At 45.3% G+C, this 21,613-nt stretch overlaps 1 protein-coding gene across 1 annotated transcript in view; it reads left to right on the forward strand.

Annotated features, from left to right (window-relative positions):
- LOC137522503 (uncharacterized) overlaps positions 1-15,072 on the forward strand; it is a 66,537-nt gene extending 51,465 nt beyond the window's left edge. The window contains exons 13-15 of the mRNA XM_068242575.1: positions 8,251-8,292; positions 14,468-14,642; positions 14,872-15,072. Of these exons, the coding sequence (XP_068098676.1) occupies positions 8,251-8,292; positions 14,468-14,617 (192 nt within the window). The 3' untranslated portion in view covers positions 14,618-14,642; positions 14,872-15,072. The remainder of the gene's footprint in view (positions 1-8,250; positions 8,293-14,467; positions 14,643-14,871) is intronic.
- The last annotated feature ends 6,541 nt before the right edge of the window (positions 15,073-21,613 follow it).

Here is a 21,613-nt window from a genome sequence, read left to right on the forward strand (position 1 = left end):
CCAATCCAGGATTGATTCATTTTAATTTGAGTCAGACGGTCTGCATTTTCTGTGGAGAGGCGGATACGCCGATCTGTGATGATGCCTCCGGCAGCACTGAAACAGCGTTCCGACATAACGCTGGCTGCCGGGCAAGCCAGCACCTCTATTGCGTACATTGCCAGTTCGTGCCAGGTGTCTAGCTTCATGCCCGGTTTCAGGTCCAGCGGTGCCAGCCACAAATCCGTCTGTTCCTTTATTCCCCTCCAAATTTCCTCCCCTGTGTGCTGCTTATCCCCAAGGCAGATCAGCTTCAGCAACGCTTGCTGACGCATGCCAACAGCTGTGCTGCACTGCTTCCACGATCCTACTGCTGCTGGTGCTGGGTTAGCATTTCCGGATGAGGTACAGCTTTGAGATGCGTTGGAGGAGAAGGAGTCAGAGAGGTAGGTGCTGCTGTTGTTATCCAGCTGTTTGCGGCGTGGGCAACACCCGCGCCGTAGCAGGTGAGGAATCGCTGCCAGGCTCCACAAGGTTCACCCAGTGCGCGGTAAGGGAGATGTATCGACCCTGGCCGAACGCACTCGTCCAGGTGTCAGTGGTGAGGTGAACCTTGCAGGCAACGGCATTCTTCAAGCTTCGGGTTATTTAGCTGACCACGTGCTCATGCAACTCAGGCACTGCAGAGCGCGCAAAGTGGTAGCGGCTGGGAACCACGTAACGTGGGATGGCCACTGACATCATGCCCTTGAAGCTGTTTGTCTCCACCACTCGATATGGCAGCATTTCGCAGGCCAGAAGCTTGGCTATGCTGGCTGGCTGTTACTGCCACGGCCCGGGGGTCATTTGCTGGCAATTTCCTCTTGTGCTCAAACATCTCAGAAACAGACAACTCAACCGTAGCGCTGCACACCGAAGGGCTGTTGGTTGTTGTGTTTGATGAACACTGGGAGACCTCAAGAGCACTAGTCCGGAAAGTGACAGTGTCAGCATCGTCTGATGTTTGTGAATGTTGTGAACCACGCAATGGCTGGGCTACTGCTGCTGCTGAGGCGGGTCTGGTGGTGAGTCTGGTGAACCCAAGGGAGGCAGTGTTGCTGGTGGTACCCTGTCCTGCCGCGTTTGCCCACAGAGTGGGATGTTTGGATAGAATGTGGCGGCTCATGCTGGTGGTGGAGAGGTTGTTAATACTTTTCCCCCTGCTCAGGCGGGTCTTGCACACCTTGCAAATCGCCATGGTAACATCCTCAGTGCAGTCTTCAAAGAAAGCCCAGACTTTAACTGGCTGAGGACTCGGACCTCGTGCGTGATGTGCTGGTGCTGCTTAACCCACTGCTGGACGCTTGAGAGGTCATCCAAGTAATTATCTGGTCCTGTTCTTTTGGATCTGTGAGGGTTGTTGTCCTGGACAACATGGGCAGTATTGAGTGGGTTTTCTTGGGTGCTCCCCTGTGGCCTGTACGTGAACCGTCAGGGGAAACACCTCTTCCCTTGCCCCTCCCTCTTTCACCGGATTTCTTCCTCATTTCACTTATCCTTAAAGTACACGCTGACTGGCAGCAGTACAGTGGCAGTACAGAAATGCTATACAGTGGTGGGTGAGCGGTGTACCACTATTGTCAGCAGTGACACAGAGCACAATGCTATACAGTGGCGGGTGAGCGGTGTACTACTGTTCCCAGCAGACACAGAGTGGAAGTAAACACAATGCTATATAGTGTGGCTGAGCCGTGTACACAGAGTGGCATTAAACACAATGCTATATAGTCTGCTATATAGTCACCCCGAACAGGGTGATGTTCTGCAGAACCCGAACAGTGGCAAACACTGTTCGCCCAACACTACTGGGAGGGAACGCAGATTTTAGTACCTAAACACACGATACAACATGTTTTCCGGGGTCGGACTCTGAGGCACATACAGATGGTCCCGATCATCATCCTCATCATACAACTCTTCTCCTGAGTCTGACCCACCCACCACCTCTGCCACCCCAACATCCCCAGACACAGACCCCTCATCGTCCTCAACATTAACTTGGGATGCTGGCCTGAGCCAGACCTCCTCCTCCACATCAGGCCCCATCATCTCCTCAATGGCAGCCCTCATTAATCGCTCTGGCGACGGACTGATGGACACAACGTTCTCCTCCGGGGAGGGCTGCTGCTGACCACTGGCTGCTGGGGTGGATGTTATAGCTTGCGTGGGGCGTTGGCTGTTGCTGTTGTTGGGAGTGCTGCTCACAGCGGAGGTCTCTGGGGAACTCATGTTGAGCTCATATAGTGGTTGACGGTGAGTGGAGTATTACTGATCCCAGCAATATACACACTGACTGGCAGAGTACGCAATGCTATATAGTGTGGCTGAGCGGTGTACACAGAGTGGCAGTAAACACAATGCTATATAGTCTGGCTGAGCGAGCGGTGTACTACTGTTCCCAGCAGAATCAGAGTGGCAGTAAACAATGGTATATAGTCTGGCTGAGCGGTGTACATAGAGTGTCAGTAAACAATGGTATATAGTCTGGCTGAGCGAGCGGTGTACTACTGTTCCCAGCAGAATCAGAGTGGCAGTAAACAATGGTATATAGTCTGGCTGAGCGGTGTACATAGAGTGTCAGTAAACAATGGTATATAGTCTGGCTGAGCGAGCGGTGTACTACTGTTCCCAGCAGAATCAGAGTGGCAGTAAACAATGGTATATAGTCTGGCTGAGCGGTGTACACAGAGTGTCAGTAAACAATGGTATATAGTCTGGCTGAGCGGTGTACACACAATGCTATATAGTCTGCTATATAGTGTCAGTAAACAATGGTATATAGTCTGGCTGAGCGGTGTACACAGAGTGTCAGTAAACAATGGTATATAGTCTGGCTGAGCGAGCGGTGTACTACTGTTCCCAGCAGAATCAGAGTGGCAGTAAACAATGGTATATAGTCTGGCTGAGCGGTGTACACAGAGTGTCAGTAAACAATGGTATATAGTCTGGCTGAGCGGTGTACACACAATGCTATATAGTCTGCTATATAGTGTCAGTAAACAATGGTATATAGTCTGGCTGAGCGAGCGGTGTACTACTGTTCCCAGCAGAATCAGAGTGGCAGTAAACAATGGTATATAGTCTGGCTGAGCGGTGTACACAGAGTGTCAGTAAACAATGGTATATAGTGTGGCTGAGTGGTGTACACAGAGTGTCAGTAAACAATGGTATATAGTCTGGCTGAGCGGTGTACACAGAGTGTCAGTAAACAATGGTATATAGTCTGGCTGAGCGAGCGGTGTACTACTGTTCCCAGCAGAATCAGAGTGGCAGTAAACAATGGTATATAGTCTGGCTGAGCGGTGTACACAGAGTGTCAGTAAACAATGGTATATAGTGTGGCTGAGTGGTGTACACAGAGTGTCAGTAAACAATGGTATATAGTCTGGCTGAGCGGTGTACACAGAGTGGCAGTAAACACAATGCTATATACTCTGGCTGAGCGAGCGGTGTACTACTGTTCCCAGCAGACACAGAACAGTAAACAGAATGCTATATAGTGTGGCTGAGCGAGCGGTGTACCACTATTCCCAGCAGACACAGAACAGTGAACAGAATGCTATATAGTGTGGCTGAGCGAGCGGTGTACCACTATTCCCAGCAGACACAGAACAGTAAACAGAATGCTATATAGTGTGGCTGAGCGAGCGGTGTACCACTATTCCAAGCAGACACAGAACAGTGAACAGAATGCTATATAGTGTGGCTGAGCGAGCGGTGTACCACTATTCCCAGCAGACACAGAGTGGCAGTAAACAGAATGCTATATAGTGTGGCTGAGCGAGGTACACAGAGTGGCAGTAAACAGAATGCTATATAGTGTGGCTGAGCGAGCGGTGTACCACTATTCCCAGCAGACACAGAACAGTGAACAGAATGCTATATAGTGTGGCTGAGCGAGCGGTGTACCACTATTCCCAGCAGACACAGAACAGTGAACAGAATGCTATATAGTGTGGATGAGCGAGCGGTGTACCACTATTCCCAGCAGACACAGAACAGTAAACAGAATGCTATATAGTGTGGCTGAGCGAGCGGTGTACCACTATTCCCAGCAGACACAGAACAGTGAACAGAATGCTATATAGTGTGGCTGAGCGAGCGGTGTACCACTATTCCCAGCAGACACAGAACAGTGAACAGAATGCTATATAGTGTGGCTGAGCGAGCGGTGTACTACTGTTCCCAGCAGACACAGAACAGTACACAGAATGCTATATAGTGTGGCTGAACGAGCGGTGTACTACTGTTCCCAGCAGACACAGAACAGTACACAGAATGCTATATAGTGTGGCTGAACGAGCGGTGTACCACTATTCCAAGCAGACACAGAACAGTGAACAGAATGCTATATAGTGTGGCTGAGCGAGCGGTGTACCACTATTCCCAGCAGACACAGAGTGGCAGTAAACAGAATGCTATATAGTGTGGCTGAGCGAGGTACACAGAGTGGCAGTAAACAGAATGCTATATAGTGTGGCTGTGCAAGCGGTGTACTACTATTCCCAGCAGACACAGAGTGGCAGTAAACAGAATGCTATATAGTGTGGCTGAGCGAGGTACACAGAGTGGCAGTAAACAGAATGCTGAGCGAGCGGTGTACTACTATTCCCAGCAGCGACACACAATGACTGGGGGGGACCCTGGCTAGCGTGGCTGGAGCGCGAACTACCCTGCCTGCCTACCCAAAGCTAAACCCACAGACAAATGGCGGAGATATGACGTGGTTCGGGTATTTATTTACCCGAACCACGTGACAGTTCGGCCAATCAGAGCGCGTTCGGGTCCGAACCACGTGACCCGTTCGGCCAATCACAGCGCTAGCCGAACGTTCGGGGAACGTTCGGCCATGCGCTCTTAGTTCGGCCATATGGCCGAACGGTTTGGCCGAGCACCGTCAGGTGTTCGGCCGAACTCGAACATCACCCGAACAGGGTGATGTTCTGCAGAACCCGAACAGTGGCGAACACTGTTCGCCCAACACTAAGTGGCAGTACACACAATGCTATATATAGCGTGGCTGAACGAGGTGCACAGTGGCAGTACACACAATGCTATATATAGCGTGGCTGAGCGAGGTGCACAGTGGCAGTACACACAATGCTATATATAGCGTGGCTGAGCGAGGTGCACAGTGGCAGTACACACAATGCTATATATAGCGTGGCTGAGCGAGGTGCACAGTGGCAGTACACACAATGCTATATATAGCGTGGCTGAGCGAGGTGCACAGTGGCAGTACACACAATGCTATATTAGTCAGGCTAGCCTAAGCCGTGTACACAGAGTGTCAGAAAACACAATGCTATATATATAGCGTGGCTGAGCGAGGTGCACAGTGGCAGTACACACAATGCTATATATAGCGTGGCTGAGCGAGGTGCACAGTGGCAGTACACACAATGCTATATATAGCGTGGCTGAGCGAGGTGCACAGTGGCAGTACACACAATGCTATATTAGTCAGGCTAGCCTAAGCCGTGTACACAGAGTGTCAGAAAACACAATGCTATATATATAGCGTGGCTGAGCGAGGTGCACAGTGGCAGTACACACAATGCTATATATAGCGTGGCTGAACGAGGTGCACAGTGGCAGTACACACAATGCTATATATAGCGTGGCTGAGCGAGGTGCACAGTGGCAGTACACACAATGCTATATATAGCGTGGCTGAGCGAGGTGCACAGTGGCAGTACACACAATGCTATATATAGCGTGGCTGAGCGAGGTGCACAGTGGCAGTACACACAATGCTATATATAGCGTGGCTGAGCGAGGTGCACAGTGGCAGTACACACAATGCTATATTAGTCAGACTAGCCTAAGCCGTGTACACAGAGTGTCAGAAAACACAATGCTATATATATAGCGTGGCTGAGCGAGGTACACAGTGGCAGTAAACAATGCTATATATAGTGTGGCTGAGCGAGCGGTGTACTACTGTTCCCAGCAGCGACACACAATGACTGGGGGGGACCCTGGCTAGCGTGGCTGGAGAGCGAACTACCCTGCCTGCCTACCCAAAGCTAAACCCACAGACAAATGGCGGAGATATGACGTGGTTCGGGTATTTATTTACCCGAACCACGTGACCGTTCGGCCAATCAGAGCGCGTTCGGGCCCGAACCACGTGACCCGTTCGGCCAATCACAGCGCTTGCCGAACGTTCGGGGAACGTTCGGCCATGCGCTCTTAGTTCGGCCATGTGGCCGAACGGTTTGGCCGAACACCGTCAGGTGTTCGGCCGAACTCGAACATCACCCGAACAGGGTGATGTTCTGCAGAACTCGAACAGTGGTGAACACTGTTCGCCCAACACTACATGCAATCAGGAAATTGCTATGATGTGCAGTTTCCCAGAAAGCCCTCAATTTTGTGCCATTTAGTACAATTGCATTGAACTTTAAAAATCCATCAAAAATTGTACAGGAAAAAAGGTTTGCAATTTGCAGTGCTCTCAAGTCATCTCTCTGGGGGCCATATGCAATTCTCTTTTTCACCTGAGTTTTATCCTAGGAGATAATTTTTCATCATTGATTTTAAATAACTTTCCAACACTTTTCAACTAAAAAAGTACCGAAAAGTAGGTGAAATAGTACTATCAAACTTATTTTGAGCATTTTCTTGCTTTCTGGTGGCTTAAAAGGCATTTTATTGACAAGTTTAAAAATATCACCTAGGAGAAAACTCAGGTGAAAAAGTGAATTGCATATGGCCCTGGACCTCTGTGGTTTACATTTTGCAATCTGCTGCCCCTCCCCAAATCTCTCCCATTGCAGATAAATTACAGCTACTCAAGGAGCCCGGTTCATTTTTTAGATACATTTGTGGGGAAAAATTGGTAATTTGATCAGCCCAAGTAGTCCTGCTCTGGGAACCACAGGCTTGTGGTGGTCTGAAAGAAAATGTATCTGAATCTTGTGCTGGTGTTTATTTCTGTTCTGCATTGTAACAAACATTAGGTTTGCACCCAGGTCAGGGGATTCTCAGCTTTAGGTTCTAGTAAGTCACTCATCAGGTGGCAAGGATTTTGTTCAAGTTTTGTTCTTTTTTTATGTATATAGTGTGTACAGCACTATTACAGTTTTGATGTTTAGTGAAGTTTACAGACTGTCTCCTGACTTGCTTTGCACTGTAGCTGACGGCAAAAGTAATTACTACCAAGACAGTATATATTACACATGTTATAGCCATATAACAGAGAACAGACTGTCTAAGTAGGGATGCTCATTCGGATTCTGCGGAAATGCAATTTCCGTATTTCCGATCGGAAATTGCATTTCCGCATCGGAATGCAGAAATCGGAAATGGGGCTTTGCTATTAACCGCTAAAGTTGGCGGCTTTTGACTGTAATTTAAAATGCAGAAAATCCGCATTATCCGATATGCGGTAATTTTAAGCCAATCAGAAGACTCGGAATGAATAAACCAATCAAAGAATTGGGATTTAGGCGGAAATGTCCACATTCTCTGATTGTCTTATTCATTCTGAGTTGTCTGGCTTACAATTACCGCATGACGGATAATGCGGATTTTCTGCATTTTATATTACAGTCAAAAGCCGCCAACTTTAGCGGTTAATAGCAAATCCCCCATAGGTCCTAGACACACCACATTTTCAGGGTTTATTAAACAGGACACTGTGAACAAGATGAAGAAAAAGTTTTCAAAAAGACCTTATAGTTTTTGAGAAAATCAATGTTAAAATCCGCAGGAATTTCTGCGATTTCCGGCGGAAATCCGCATCGGAATGCGGAAATCTGTAGCGGAAAGTGGAATCGTTAGCGGTATCAGTGATTGGCAATGGCAGAATGCGGATTTTCCACGGAATCGGAAATTGGCATTTCCGAACACCCCTATGTCTAAGAAACTATTTTGGAGACGTAGTTCTTCTTTAAAGAAATCTATTATTACTAAGGCCTATACGACTGTTGTCATTACTTTCTGAACTATTGGCCCAGACTCGATATGCAGATGAGGTGTTCTGATTCTGATTCTATTGGCTGATAATATGTCTCCAGTTATCTTTCTGACTACTTCCAGAATTGTGCCAGAATGTTGCTGGCCACACACAGATTGGAGAATACCCCAAAGTTTGCAGCTGGTAATTTTTGAAAGACCAAAAAGAAAGTGTAAATGTCAGTTCTTATTCCAGTTTCACAACCAACCTAAGGAAACCTCATCAACTTATTACTTTGACATAATTTGTTTCTAAATCTTCTTTTACAGGCAACGGTTGATGGCATTCTTAACCCACTTTTTTGCGCTGTGGTAAGATATCAGTTACTTCTTTATTTCTTCATCTTCCCAGGTGTAATACTGCTGGCACACACAGGCTTCTGATATCACTTTGATTTCAGTTTACATTGAGATTACCATACGTTCATATCCTGGCTATACATGTAAATGGTAAATAGGGGACTAACTAAGGTCAAACTAAACACAACTGACCTTGAATGTAAAGTCGGTGCACATTTTAAGTTATTTTAACTTCAAACAGTTGTTAGAGTGTATTTGGGTGACAGTTTTAGGAAGGAGGACTGTATAGACACACTGCCCAGCTGCCAGCTGAGAAGCCAGTTCTATTCTATGTAGAGGGGGGGGGGGGGACAAATAAGCTGGATCCTGTTGCAGGAACTTTGGCAGAAGCTCCCAAAATAACAATAGCTATTGGTCAATGATAATGTAGCTAAGTCGAATACTTGTCAGCAAAGTCAAAGGACAGCTTTCCCCAGCATGAGTATGAAGGATCATCTCAGGGGAGGAAAATCTCTGTGTACATAGCTAAGTAATGACAAACTAATTAACATAGACTCATGTTCAACTCATGTGACGAAACAGGAATCTGACTCTTGCCAATAGAGAATTTCAGAAGACTATCCATACAGTATTAATATTCAAGTGAAACTCATAAAATTAGAATAGCATTCAAAAGTCCATTTATTACTGTGAAAAGGTGAAAGTAATATATGAAATAGGACCTATTTGCAGGTGATTTGGATCAATTGGCTGGTTAGAGTCGTAGTAGAAGATTAGTCTGACACTTTGAGCCTAGAATATTGAACATTTTCACAATATTCGAATGGTCTGAGATTTTGATTTTGGGGCTCTCATAAGCTGTAAGCTATAATCATCATCATAACAAATAAAGGTTGAAATATCTTGCTTTGCATGTATTGAGCCTATTTTATATATTAGTTTTACCTTTTAAGTTAAATTACTGAAATAAATGAACTTTTGCACGATATTCTAATTTTTCAAGTTTCACTTGTATGTAATAACTTGGCTGAAAAAGGAAAAGGCAAACAGTTATAATAATCCCAAGTATCGGGCACTTTTTGAATATGAGGTGACTGAAAGGTGGAAGGTGCAATCTTTATCCTATACAATAAAACCTAACTGTCCCTGCGTCATCCACTTTCCCTGTCTGTCTGTCCGAAGCTTTTTTGTACTGCGCATGTGCGCAGTACAGAAAGCCGTTGGGACGGGAGGTGAGGCCAGGGAGCAGGGCGGCCATGTGCATGCGGCGGGCAGGCAAGTGCGCATGGCACGCACGATGCGTGAGCGCGGCGCAGGCGCACGCTGCGGGCATGCGCGGTTAAATCACTACCTAGAGCCTGTTTTTAAACGGGCTTAGGTAGACTAGTTTCCCTATAAAATGCTGGTTGCTGTAATGTAGACCGCTTGGCTTCAAGGGGGCCTGAGATACAATAGCCAGGCAAGGCTGACACCAGTAAAGACAAAGTAGTCAGAGCAGCTGATCTGCTTGCTTTTCCTTAGCTCAGTGATTTAGCAGGTATTACAAAATGTGGATCAGAGCAGCAATCGAGCAAGTAGCATTTCAACAGGTAATCGGCAATTGCACCTTTAACTATATTAGAAACCAGAAAAGGAAAGAAATCCTGCACAAAAACGCTGCACCACCAATTACAAATATAACAACGCTTTATTGGACATTCTGTCTAAGAACATCTAAGAACATTTAAAACAAGTGCTGACATCAGCAACTGACCACAATACAATATTATGTGGAACCAACCAACAATGCCTCACCTCCTATGGTCAAGATCAACCCTGCAGGCTGCAAACAATTACCCAACATGGGTTCAAAAGTTGAACCCAATGTTAAGCAGTACTGGACCCGGGTCTGAACAATTGCAAATCACCTGAAAAACCTCCTATAAATAACCAAGGTGCAAAAAGAATAAGAGTGCTAGTGTGTAGATATAATGCTGATGGAACATGAGTAATAATTAATATAATCATGTGTGGACAGTGCATATCAGGATCAACAATGTCAGTGAATCAGGGGGTATACATACGTAGCCTAGGATTAAATGTGCAGGCAGCCATGGAGTAAGGGTGGAGGGAGGCACATTCACCTTTAACTATATTCCTCCCACTTCAGATTTACTTGCTTATTGGATAGAGGGCCTAGCTGTCACATGTAGTAAGAATGGTATTGAATGAAATAGAAGTGTGCATTCATTTAGGCAACCACTGATATTTATAGGTAGTGATGAGAGTTAGTGGCCATTTTCGTTTTGCTATCATTGTTACATTGTAGCACAGATGAAAGATAGCATGAGAAAGAACATTATTTGCATGTAATTTATCAGTGACTAACAACTACAGAAAAATAGTGGCAGTGGATTTCAACCTGTCATTCCACAAACTACTGGGGGTGCTAATTTGCATGATGTAAGGACAGGTCGACATCCACCTCCACTATGTTAGTGTAGTTGTTGGTCTCTGGTCAGTTACATCCAAATTGTCTTTTCTTTTTACTTATTAATTGCCCATAAAGGTTAAGTTTTAATTTTCTCCAGTACAAGATTAATTGTGAGCTAACTGAGCAGGAGATACGACATTGATGCATAGATGGCTGTATACATGAAAATGTATGGTTTGCATATGAAAACACATTTTTTCCAAATGCATTGAAGTCAATGGGCATCAGAAAACACATTTTCAGAATAGTTCTCATTTTTGCAAAAATGTGGAAAATCTGTTGTTTTTTTGACCAAAAATTGAGTCAATCAAATTCAAAATTACTTCAAAGGAGATTTTAACTTGTCCCTACTGATAGGTAAAATAGTGTTCTACTATTGGCTTTGCAACGGTAGTTTCATCTGTTTTATTTTTTTGTACCAGTTTCTGGTTGATCCCCTATCTCTACTACTTATTGCTTAACCCAAACCTGCCCTACCACTTTGTAACCTCCTACACCCCAGTGAATTTCTTTCTCCTGCCTAACCCTAACCCTCCTCATTGCAATCCCCTTCCTATACACCTAACCCTCCTCATTGCAATCCCCTTCCTATACATCTAACCCTATCCCCCCTCTCATTGCAATCCCCTTCCTATACACCTAAGTCTAACCTAAACATAGTTACATAGCTATTTGGGTTGAAAAAAACATACCTCTATTGAGTTCTAATTGAGTTCCAATTAGCCCCAAAACAGAAAAAAAATCCCTGGATAGACACTGCCAGCAATTACCTAGTAATTATAGCCATGCATGTTATGAATGCAAGGAAAGTATCTAAGGCCCCCTTAAAGGAATACTTAAGTCAAAATAAAAAAATGATTTTTACTCACCTGGCGCATCCCTCAGCCCCCTGAAGCTGTATGGTGCCCTCGCAGCCTGGTTCCGATCCTCCTGTCCCCGCCGGCGGCTACTTCCGGGTTCGGCGACAGCCGCCGACAGGCTGGGAACGCGAGTGATTCTCCGCGTTCCCAGCCGCTATATCACCCTCTATGCTGCTATAGTGTGTATGTTATACGCTATAGCAGCATAAAGGGTGATATAGCGGCTGGGAACGCGGAGAATCACTCGCATTCCCAGCCTGTCGGCGGCCGTCGCCGAACCTGGAAGTAGCCGCCGACGGGGACAGGAGGATCGGAACCAGGCTGCGAGGGCACCATACAGCTTCAGGGGGCTGAGGGATGCCCCAGGTGAGTAAAAATATTTTTTTTATTTTGACTTAAGTATTCCTTTAAACACAGATATAGAATTTGAAATAACTACTTCCTGTGCAGGGTTGAACCTAACATGAAGCCACCTAAATCACATGATTCAGGTGCAAAATCTAGAAGGCAGTATTTACACAGTTTGGGCCACCAGGTGTCTGCCTCCTCTCCGCTCTCTCACCCGCTTTCCTGGCGCACACACTACCCTCCTCATCCCCACCCTCATTCAACTGGTGGCACCTGCTGGACTAATCAGGGGGGGGTGCTACTGGCCAATCACAGATACCTGCTGCTCCTTTTGCTAACTGGTGGCGATGGTCCTCTGGGCGAGACCACAGCCCCGTCATAGGGTGCTCGGTCAGTAGCAGTGACCAATCAGATGTGATTTGCCCAATGACGGTTCCGTGGTCATGGCCGCTAGACCATAGGCACAAGTTAACAAGAAAAACAACAGCTGGCCGGTGATTGGCCAGTCTGGTGCCAGCCCCCCCTGATTGGTCACGTGCCAAAGCTTCCCCTCTGACTGGCCATGGTGATCTCTCACCGATAATGGGGTTTATATAGGGGGTATATATGATAAGAGGTATATATGATGGAGGTATAAACTGTATGCATTTATGGAGCGGGGGGCAGCCCTCCGTGCACAGATCATATACCCTAGTCCTTTAGTTCTCTGTGCAAGCCTAAATAAAGCCCTTCTACTGCCTATTGCTTAATTCCAACCCTTCCTTCATTCTGTAACTCCTTATTCTAATCTTTCTTTCTTTTTGAAACCTAACCTTAGCACCCTTCTCATCCTGCTAACTCCAACTTTCCATGCCATATACCTAACACTATCCCAGGTTTATATGATATCTCCACAGGTGAATCTTGGCACAAGATATTACAGAAAGTTAACATGCCTAATGCTAGCCGGCCTTCCTGCATTCTTATTGCCTAAAACTAACCCCTCCACCGTGTCCACGCCAAACACTAACCTCCCTCCTTTCCACGCCTTACACTAATCCCCTCCCTACTAACTTGTCTCTAAAAACTATCCCTCAGGGACTGTAGAGGGCTCTCCAGAGGTAGCATAAATTAGAGTAAACCTGCAACTTTCTTTAAAATAAAAATCAGATACTTACCTCAGGAGCTGGAAGCCTCTGGGCCCTATTGAGGCTTCCTCCGTCCTCCTCAGCAGCCCCAATCCAGTGCTGCAACCCTCAAAGAAAAATAAACAATAATAAAACCATTAAACCATATTTCATGATGGATGCCACCCGCGGTGATTGTTCGTTTTTGAATGACCACAATGCCGGATTGTCCCGATCCTCATTGACTTTCGCTGGTTTTGCCGGGATCATGTAAAAGATTGGTCATTTATGACGGCGCGCACAATGCTTGCGGATACGGCCAGATGGATCAGGGACTGATCATTTGTTGGCGGAGATCCCCGATCCATCTGCCCATGATCTGTCTGCAGGTATTTATCTTAAAAAAGCTTTGCGGTGAAATAGCAGGATCTGGTTGACTGTGTTACATGAAGGGCCTTATCACTTTGAGAGAACAAGGGAAGGCCAAGTCCAAAAGGAAGCCCAGGTGTATGGTATGGGGTGCAAAGAAAACAATCCTGGGGACTTCGGGACCGTGAAGGTTGCTGGAGAGAAGTTTATGTGTGAAGGTGTGGCCTGTCATAGTCTGCTGAACTAGTGCTGGTGCTGACAAATAACTCTTTTCTAGCAATATTTGACTGTAGTTTTCAGCAACAATGTTGCCTGGTGAAATTCCACTATGAGTAATGTTAGGAAGCCCTGGACATGCATACTGTACTCATTCTCTGGCCGTAGTCTCAGGGGTGTACCTAGAAATCCCTGGGCCCCCCTGCAAAAAAAATCCAGGCCCGCTCAGGGACTTTTGTAGGGCAGGAGGGGTCGCAGCATAAGAGGAGAGCATGGCCGCAGATCGGTGGGGAGGGGGGACATTCCCCCCCTCCCTCACCTCGGGCTCTCCTCTCAGCGCTCCCCTCCTGCAATCATTAGTGGCAGCGGCGGCAGGCTGAGCACATACCTCCTTCTTGCCGGAGGTCTTCCGATCACTATGTGCTTCATGTAACTTCCTGTGTAAACAGGAAGCAGCATGAAGCTCTTAGCGATCAGAAGACCTCCGGCGAGAAGGAGGTATGTGCTCAGCCTGCCGCCGCCGCCCGCTGCCACCAATGATGGCAGGAGGGGAGCACTGAGCGGAGAGCCCGAGGTGAGGGGGGAATGTCCCCCCTCCCAAACCGATCTGCGGCCACGCTCTCCTCTTATGCTGCGACCCCTCCTGCCCTACAAAAGTCCCTGAGCGGGCCCTAGGGGGGCCCCGGGCCCCCCGCGGCGGCAGGGGTTGCATCCTCTATTGTTACGCCAGTGCTTAGTCTCTATTTATACTAAAACATTTTCTCAGCTTCTTTGTAATGCAAACATTTCATAGATGTTTTCTTTTACTCTACAAGGATGCAGCACTTAATGGTGCGAAAGGACTTCTTGCAAATCTCCCTGCTGTTGGTAAAGGTGCCACTGATGGTAATAAAGGAGGTGTAAGTGCTTCTGGTAGCGCTCAAGTGCCTGCCCTTGGAGGTGGTGCTTTCAACCTTCTTGTTTAACCCTGTGAGGAAAAAGTATGCAGAGGTAATCAACATCTTTCTAAATAAAATACACACTGTAGAGTATAGATTTAAAATCTGAGTCATGTTTTTCATTATTTTAAAACCCACTAAAAAGATTGTTCCAGAGTCTTGTACTTGTTATTTGTGTGTCTCTCTGCACCGTAACATCTCTACTCTGGAGATCCCAGTCTAGAGCTACTCAGAAATTTCTATTGGTTTGACATATTAAATGTGCCTCTTCTTTCTTCCAGGAACCGGACTGATCCCGCTAATCCTGAGTGTAACTGCATACCAATAATCCAAGAAAATCCAATCATTTGTCTCTTTTTTTTTCCCTTTAATCAACATTCTTTAATCAATACTCTTTACAACAAATAATTAATGACTGACTTATATCAACATATGATTTCATTTCTTTTCTGGCTGATTTATCAATAAATTAATTGCATCAAGCTGTGTGTTAATATGTTATTTTAATGTTTTGATATTGAATCTATTTGGTAACCTGAAGGATGTAAACAGCACAGTACACATATTACACATATATGAAAGGAAAGCTGAAGTGAGGGCATGTGGTAGAAGTATTTGTACTGCTCCTTTTAGAGGAAACTGCACATTGCTTAGGTTGATTTCACACTATGCACTTTGCATCACAATCACAACACAATGATGCTGAAAAGTTGCATTGTACATTAGACATGTGATGCAATGTGCTGTGAAGCATACTGGATCATTGAAAGTATGCTTCACTGCCACTGTAAATACACACGTTACCCTGTAAATGCATTGCACGCAGCATGTTATCCTGATGGAACCCGCTGCAATGCACCACACTGCAATCAGTTTGCTATCCCCATAGTAATATTATTGCATTGCATTGTGATGCAATGATATTGTCTCTTGCATCCCTTCAGTTTCACTCAGATGTTCAAATTGCCAGGAATACTGCCATGTGTTTTTTTCCCACAATGCATAACTTGATTCTTAGCACAGATTCACCCAGCCTCTCCACTGTGATCCAGCTTTTTTCAATTTTGAGCACAATTTGTTTTAGCGCCTCCCGGCACTTACCTTTTTTTTTGTAAAGAGCTTTTCTAAGCGCTTTTGCAGAGCGATTCATTTTTTCACTTCCTGACGTCAGTCAGAAAAGTGAAATCTTTCACCCGAAAATGAATGTACAATAAATGTACAATGAAAATAAATACAATGTATTTATTTATAAAAGCGGTTGGGAAATCGCTATACAAAGCGTTTTTTCCAGCACTTTGTGATTTCTCTATACCTTCCATTGATTCAAAACGCTCAGAAAATGGTACAGGCAGCGCTTTGGTGAGCAGATCGGAATCGCACCGCTCAGATGTGAGCACTACCATAGGGAATGATTGCACCAGCGCTTCTAGGGTGATTTTGAAAATCACCAGCGCTTAAAAAAACCCCAAAAGCGCCTTTAGTGTGAACAAGCCCTAAGATCAGGTGTGAAAAATAACTACCAAGAGCTCTTGCTCTAGGGGTCAAATTACTCATGCAGGACAGGAGACATCTGGGCTGCTCTTAATGCTTAAAGGACCATTGCCACGAAACACTACGTTTTGAAACACCCCCACAGTAGCTATATCAATCATACAGAATATTCACAGTCTCATTTATTTCAATTTCTAGCATGGCCCTTTAAATATCCATAAGACAATGTATATTGTATATGTCAGTCCCTGCATCCACACTGATGGACTTCTGTAACTATAAACCCATCATAGGGGAAGCATTGTCAGTCCTAGTAAATAAACTAAATAACTGATGGTATAATCGTTCTTCCCTCAGCCCCAGTCTTCCCAACTGCCATAAATCCTCATGCAAACTCCCGCACTGACAAGGTCCTCACAGCCCACACTCGCTGCCTTGCAGGCATTTAGTGAGACAGCCTTCAGCACAGTGCGGACATGGCTACGCAATAAGATGCTTGAGCTGCTCTCCTTTGTTCAGTCCATTCAAACACTGCTGCTCTGCCTGCTTGTAATGACGCTCAGGCACAGAACTGCTTTAGACATTTAGGAGCTCTGCACCTGCGCGTGGATCATGGATGCTGGTTTCGAATGCACCGACTCATGATCACGAGTTACAGCGTCGAACAAGGGAGTTGCAGGAGGCCCTTGCTTGGAAACTGGAGGAAGCCTTCCCTCAGCCTTCCACCCCTCTGTCCCTATCCAGTCATCCCAACAGCAGGTGCCTGTGGCCAGCAGCAGCAGGCGCCCACGAGATCTGCTTAGTCTTACAAGGCAACTCTACACAGTAGAGCTTTCCCGAGAGGAGGTGCCAGCAGCACCATCCTCCACTAGTCAGCACCAGTGGCTGACCCGCATGGTGGCAGACTACATGGGGTCCTTCTGCAGGCTAGACATCAAGGGCCCTGCGGACCCCATGGAGTCTTTCTCCCTCCCTCACAGCCTTGGCAGGGTCACAGGTCTCAGGCAGGGATCCAAAGAGATACTCCAGCAACTGGAACGGCTGGAGCTCAGCAGAAGAGGTCCTCTCTCCATCTCAGCCACACACAAACTGAACTCTAATGGGAAGATCATTTCAGATAATGAAACTACATAATATACATTCTTGAATCCGAGGGTCAATATCAGACTTTATTATATCAAAAATTGCAAAAAATGGTAAAAACTTTTTGTCAACAAAGACTCTTCAGAGCATAAATACAGGAGATCACTCTGTTTTGACAGACAATTATAGTAAACACAGTGTGCTTTGATAGACGAAAAAATATATTTCAGGCAATGACACTAGTCCATTTTGGGTTGATAACGCTTCATCAGGCCTTTACAAAGCTTGAATATATCTAAGAATAAAACATAGACAAATTTAAAATTAACAAATTTTACAAAAGCAGAATTAAGTGAAAAAGAGGAGCGAATGCAAGAATACTGCATAAGTCATAGAACAGCTGTCAACCATGATTGGAGTAAAAGAATTCAAAGAGAAATATGAGAACCAGAGAAAAGGTAAGAACCGTGCATAGAGTATATCCCATCACCAAATGGAGATCTAGGATCAAGAGCTGAAAAGAAGAACTGTAGGAAGGTCAGGTAAATACACTGCAGAGTGCAAAGATGAATCGGGTCATGTAGAGGCATTCAACATTCAAACAGTAGAATAGTAGAGCACTAACCTCCACTGTAAAGACTACATAATAGAGGAGAAAAAGTGTATAGGGGCAGTAAGTGGGAGTGAGTGAGTGAGTGAGTGAGTGTATTTACCTGATCTTCCTACAGTTCTTCTTTTCAGCTCTTGATCCTAGATCTCCATTTGGTGATGGGATATACTCTATGCACGGTTCTTACCTTTTCTCTGGTTCTCATATTTCTCTTTGAATTCTTTTACTCCAATCATGGTTGAAAGTGACTAAGTAAGAGAGAGTGAATAAGTGTGAGTGAGTGAGTGAGTGAGTAACAGTGTAAGTGAGAGAGAGTGAGTAAGTGAGAGAGAGTGTGAGTAAGTGAGAGAGAGTGGGTGTAAGTGAGAGAGAGTGGGTGAGTGAGTCAGTGGCTGGAAGTGTACTGGTTAAGGGCTCTGCCTCTGACATGGGAGACCAGGGTTTGAATCTCGGCTCTGCCTGTTCAGTAAGCCAGCACCTATTCAGCAGGAGACCATAGGCAAGTCTCCCTAACACTGCCTATAGAGCGCGTCCTAGTGGCTGCAGCTCTGGTGCTTTGAGTCCGCCAGGAGAAAAGCGCAATATAAGTGTTTGTCTGTCTGTCTGTCTGTCTGAGTGAGTGAGTGAAAGTGAGAATGAGTGAGTGAGTGAGTGAGTGAGTGAGTGAAAGTGAGAGTGAGTGAGTAAGTGAGAAAGTGAGTGAGTGAAAGAGAGAGTGAGTAATTGAGAGTGAGTGAAAATGAGTAAGAGAGAGAGTGTGAGTGAGTAAGTGAGTGAGTGAGAGTGTGAGTAAGTGAGAGTTTAGTGGGAGAGAGTATTAGTGAGTGTGAGAGAGTATGAGTGAGTGAGAGTGAGAGTGTAAGAGAGTGTAAGAAATGCAGGGCACACCAGGGATGAAGCATACCTTTGCACATGGAGATGGAGATGGCTCATGCAGAGTAAGCAGCACTGAAGATGAGCTCCTGATTCTATACAACTTATACCTTGTAATGAGCAAATTGAAGGACATCACAAAAGCAAGGAACAGACATACAGACAGAATAAAAAACTAAAGACATGGACTAAACAATTTTAAACAAGGACATCCAGACAAAATAAAAGAAACAAGCTTATGGAGTAACAACAAGCAGACTGCTGAAGAGACCCCTGCCCTGCCCTCAGAGAGATAACAGAAATCCAGAGGAACAGAACACAAGCCCTCTCCAAGGTAAGGGCTTTCTGCCATACAGCTGCATAAACTGCATAAACTTGCCAATACATTATAATAGAAAGACAAAGATATAAAATAAGAAAAGTACTGTGATAATGGAAAGGCAAAGGCAAAGCAGCATAGACAAGACTAAAGCCTCAGAGACAGAAGGCAGAGCCAGCAGGAGGTCAGGAATCCTAAAGATAACATATCCACAAGGAACAAACAAAGATCAAAGGAAGGCAATTAAGAGGTCGATACTGAAAGACAATACAGAAACTCTATGTGCAGATTATAACAACCTAGGGAGCGTAACTAATTTAATATTATATACAGAACATATCTTCGCATGGCACAAGGCAATATGTGAACACTACAAAGATATTACAATTGTGGACATCAACCAGGATGGGGACACAGGCAGGTAAATCAGAACTCAGGATGAGGACTCCCCCCAGCAGACAGCATTAACCATCAGTGTTTATAACAGTGGAACCATCTTGATCCAAGGTGCTAAATGCAGACTGGAGGAATTTGAGAAGCTATTTCCCCATATCAGAGAGAACGCAGAAAACTATAAAACCATAAATAACCCTGCTACACAAAAATGTGAGGATCAAACTACAAAACAGGGAGAAAAACTGCCCCCCAGAGACTCTCAATCACACCCCTCCCTGGAGACCCTCAGAGATTGTTTGTCTAATCTAGAGATAGACTTCACCCTCTTCAGAGAACAATATCAAAGAAGCCAAGGTGTGAAAAATACGGGAGGGGAGGAGGCGCCCCTAGAGGTACTATTGATCCGGCTTTGATTGGAATTTACCAATAGTTATACAAATTGTTGTGTGTAACAAAACACACCAATTTTTCGAAAGAAATCTATGTATAGTTCCTGGTGATATACGTATTAGTATCAAACAATTGTTGGTACAAGAAATTGGAATGATCCTACCTTAATAAGTAGTCAAATCCATTAGTGTAAAATTTAGAATTTATTGTAGCAGTTTAAAATGACAACGTGTTTCGCGGTTGAAACCGCTTCATCAGGTCGTGTGTTGTGCCTTGGAAAAAAGAAGAGGAAACAGGGCACTGAGACAAAGGAACATCACATGATAAGCTATTTACACCAAAAGGTTTACGGAGTTTGCAACCAGTAAAAATAATTTTAAAATTAATACATTGCAGTGAGACTTCGGAATAATGCATCAGTATAACTCAATCAGAGTATAGGCATCAGTATTTTACATTTTCCACATTGCAATGTGAGATTAATATAATGCAACAGGCATCAACCAGAGTATAGGCACCAGTGTTTTCCATATTGTGGAGAACACCAAAAATCTCATATTTGGGGAGAAAGAGAGGGGGGGGGGATGGGAGAGAGAGGAGAGGAATTAAATACATACATATGCCCAAATGTAGGTATGTTAAAAGAAGTATGCTGTATTACATATACACAAATCCTAGTCCTATGGTGGAGAAGTACTCAGAATAAGGGGTGGTGTTAGTACACTTAGTTATGATTTACAGACCCCGCCAGGAGATAGTGACCTGTATAATACAAATCCCTGTGGGTCTAGGTTGTGGTATGAGAACGTACATATGAAGCTCACCTTTAAATAACAGTCCTCTGAGCTCAGGCGCCTTTGTGCGCCGCTGTAGCCGCTCGTGGTTTAAATAAAAAAGTATTTCCGCATTCATGGACGGGCAGGGGAGGCGTGGTGAGCAACGTCATCGCGCCTCTTGCGTAGTAGAGGGGCGTGACTCCATGTGTAACCTTACTTCACACACGGAGGAGAGGGGGCGTGGCCGATGATGTTCTCTCGCTCCCGGCGAGAGTACGCTATGCGTAGTGTTTTGTTATCATTGTGTCTCCTAGGAGACGAGGAAGGCGGCTCTCTCCCGGGGCTGCGTCGGCCATATTTCCGAAGCCTGTCAGCTCCGCGGCAGTGTTTACCTAAGAGGAATATTGATTATATTCATATGCATACACGTTTTTTTATACATAACCTTAGATTTGGTGCTTCAGACAAGGAAGGAGTAGCCCATATATGGGGAGACATAGACAAAATAAATACATACACAAAATAAGTACATGATGAATACATTACCACAGTAGACTCATTAGATCACCAGTTTTATAAACATATTTACATACCCTATACATATCTGGAGATATAGGGGGTACAGATGCGAACTGTTATACTAGAAAAATTGGGATACCTATACACCCATAGGAATGAATTGTCTGACGTTTTTAAAAGACACAATCAAATATACTGTTAATATATACCAGGTGCCCCGACCATGGGTAGGAACATGGGATGTTTATACATGTGCACACCTCTATGTATAGGGCAGCCCCGGGAGAGAGCCGCCTCCCTCGTCTCCTAGGAGACACAATGATAACAAAACACTACGCATAGCGTACTCTCGCCGGGAGCGAGAGAACATCATCGGCCACGCCCCCTCTCCTCCGTGTGTGAAGTAAGGTTACACATGGAGTCACGCCCCTCTACTACGCAAGAGGCGCGGTGACGTTGCTCACCACGCCTCCCCTGCCCGTCCATGAATGCGGAAATACTTTTTTATTTAAACCACGAGCGGCTACAGCGGCGCACAAAGGCGCCTGAGCTCAGAGGACTGTTAT

Source organism: Hyperolius riggenbachi, chromosome 6 (assembly GCF_040937935.1).
Source record: "Hyperolius riggenbachi isolate aHypRig1 chromosome 6, aHypRig1.pri, whole genome shotgun sequence".
NCBI classification, from domain to species: domain Eukaryota; kingdom Metazoa; phylum Chordata; class Amphibia; order Anura; family Hyperoliidae; genus Hyperolius; species Hyperolius riggenbachi.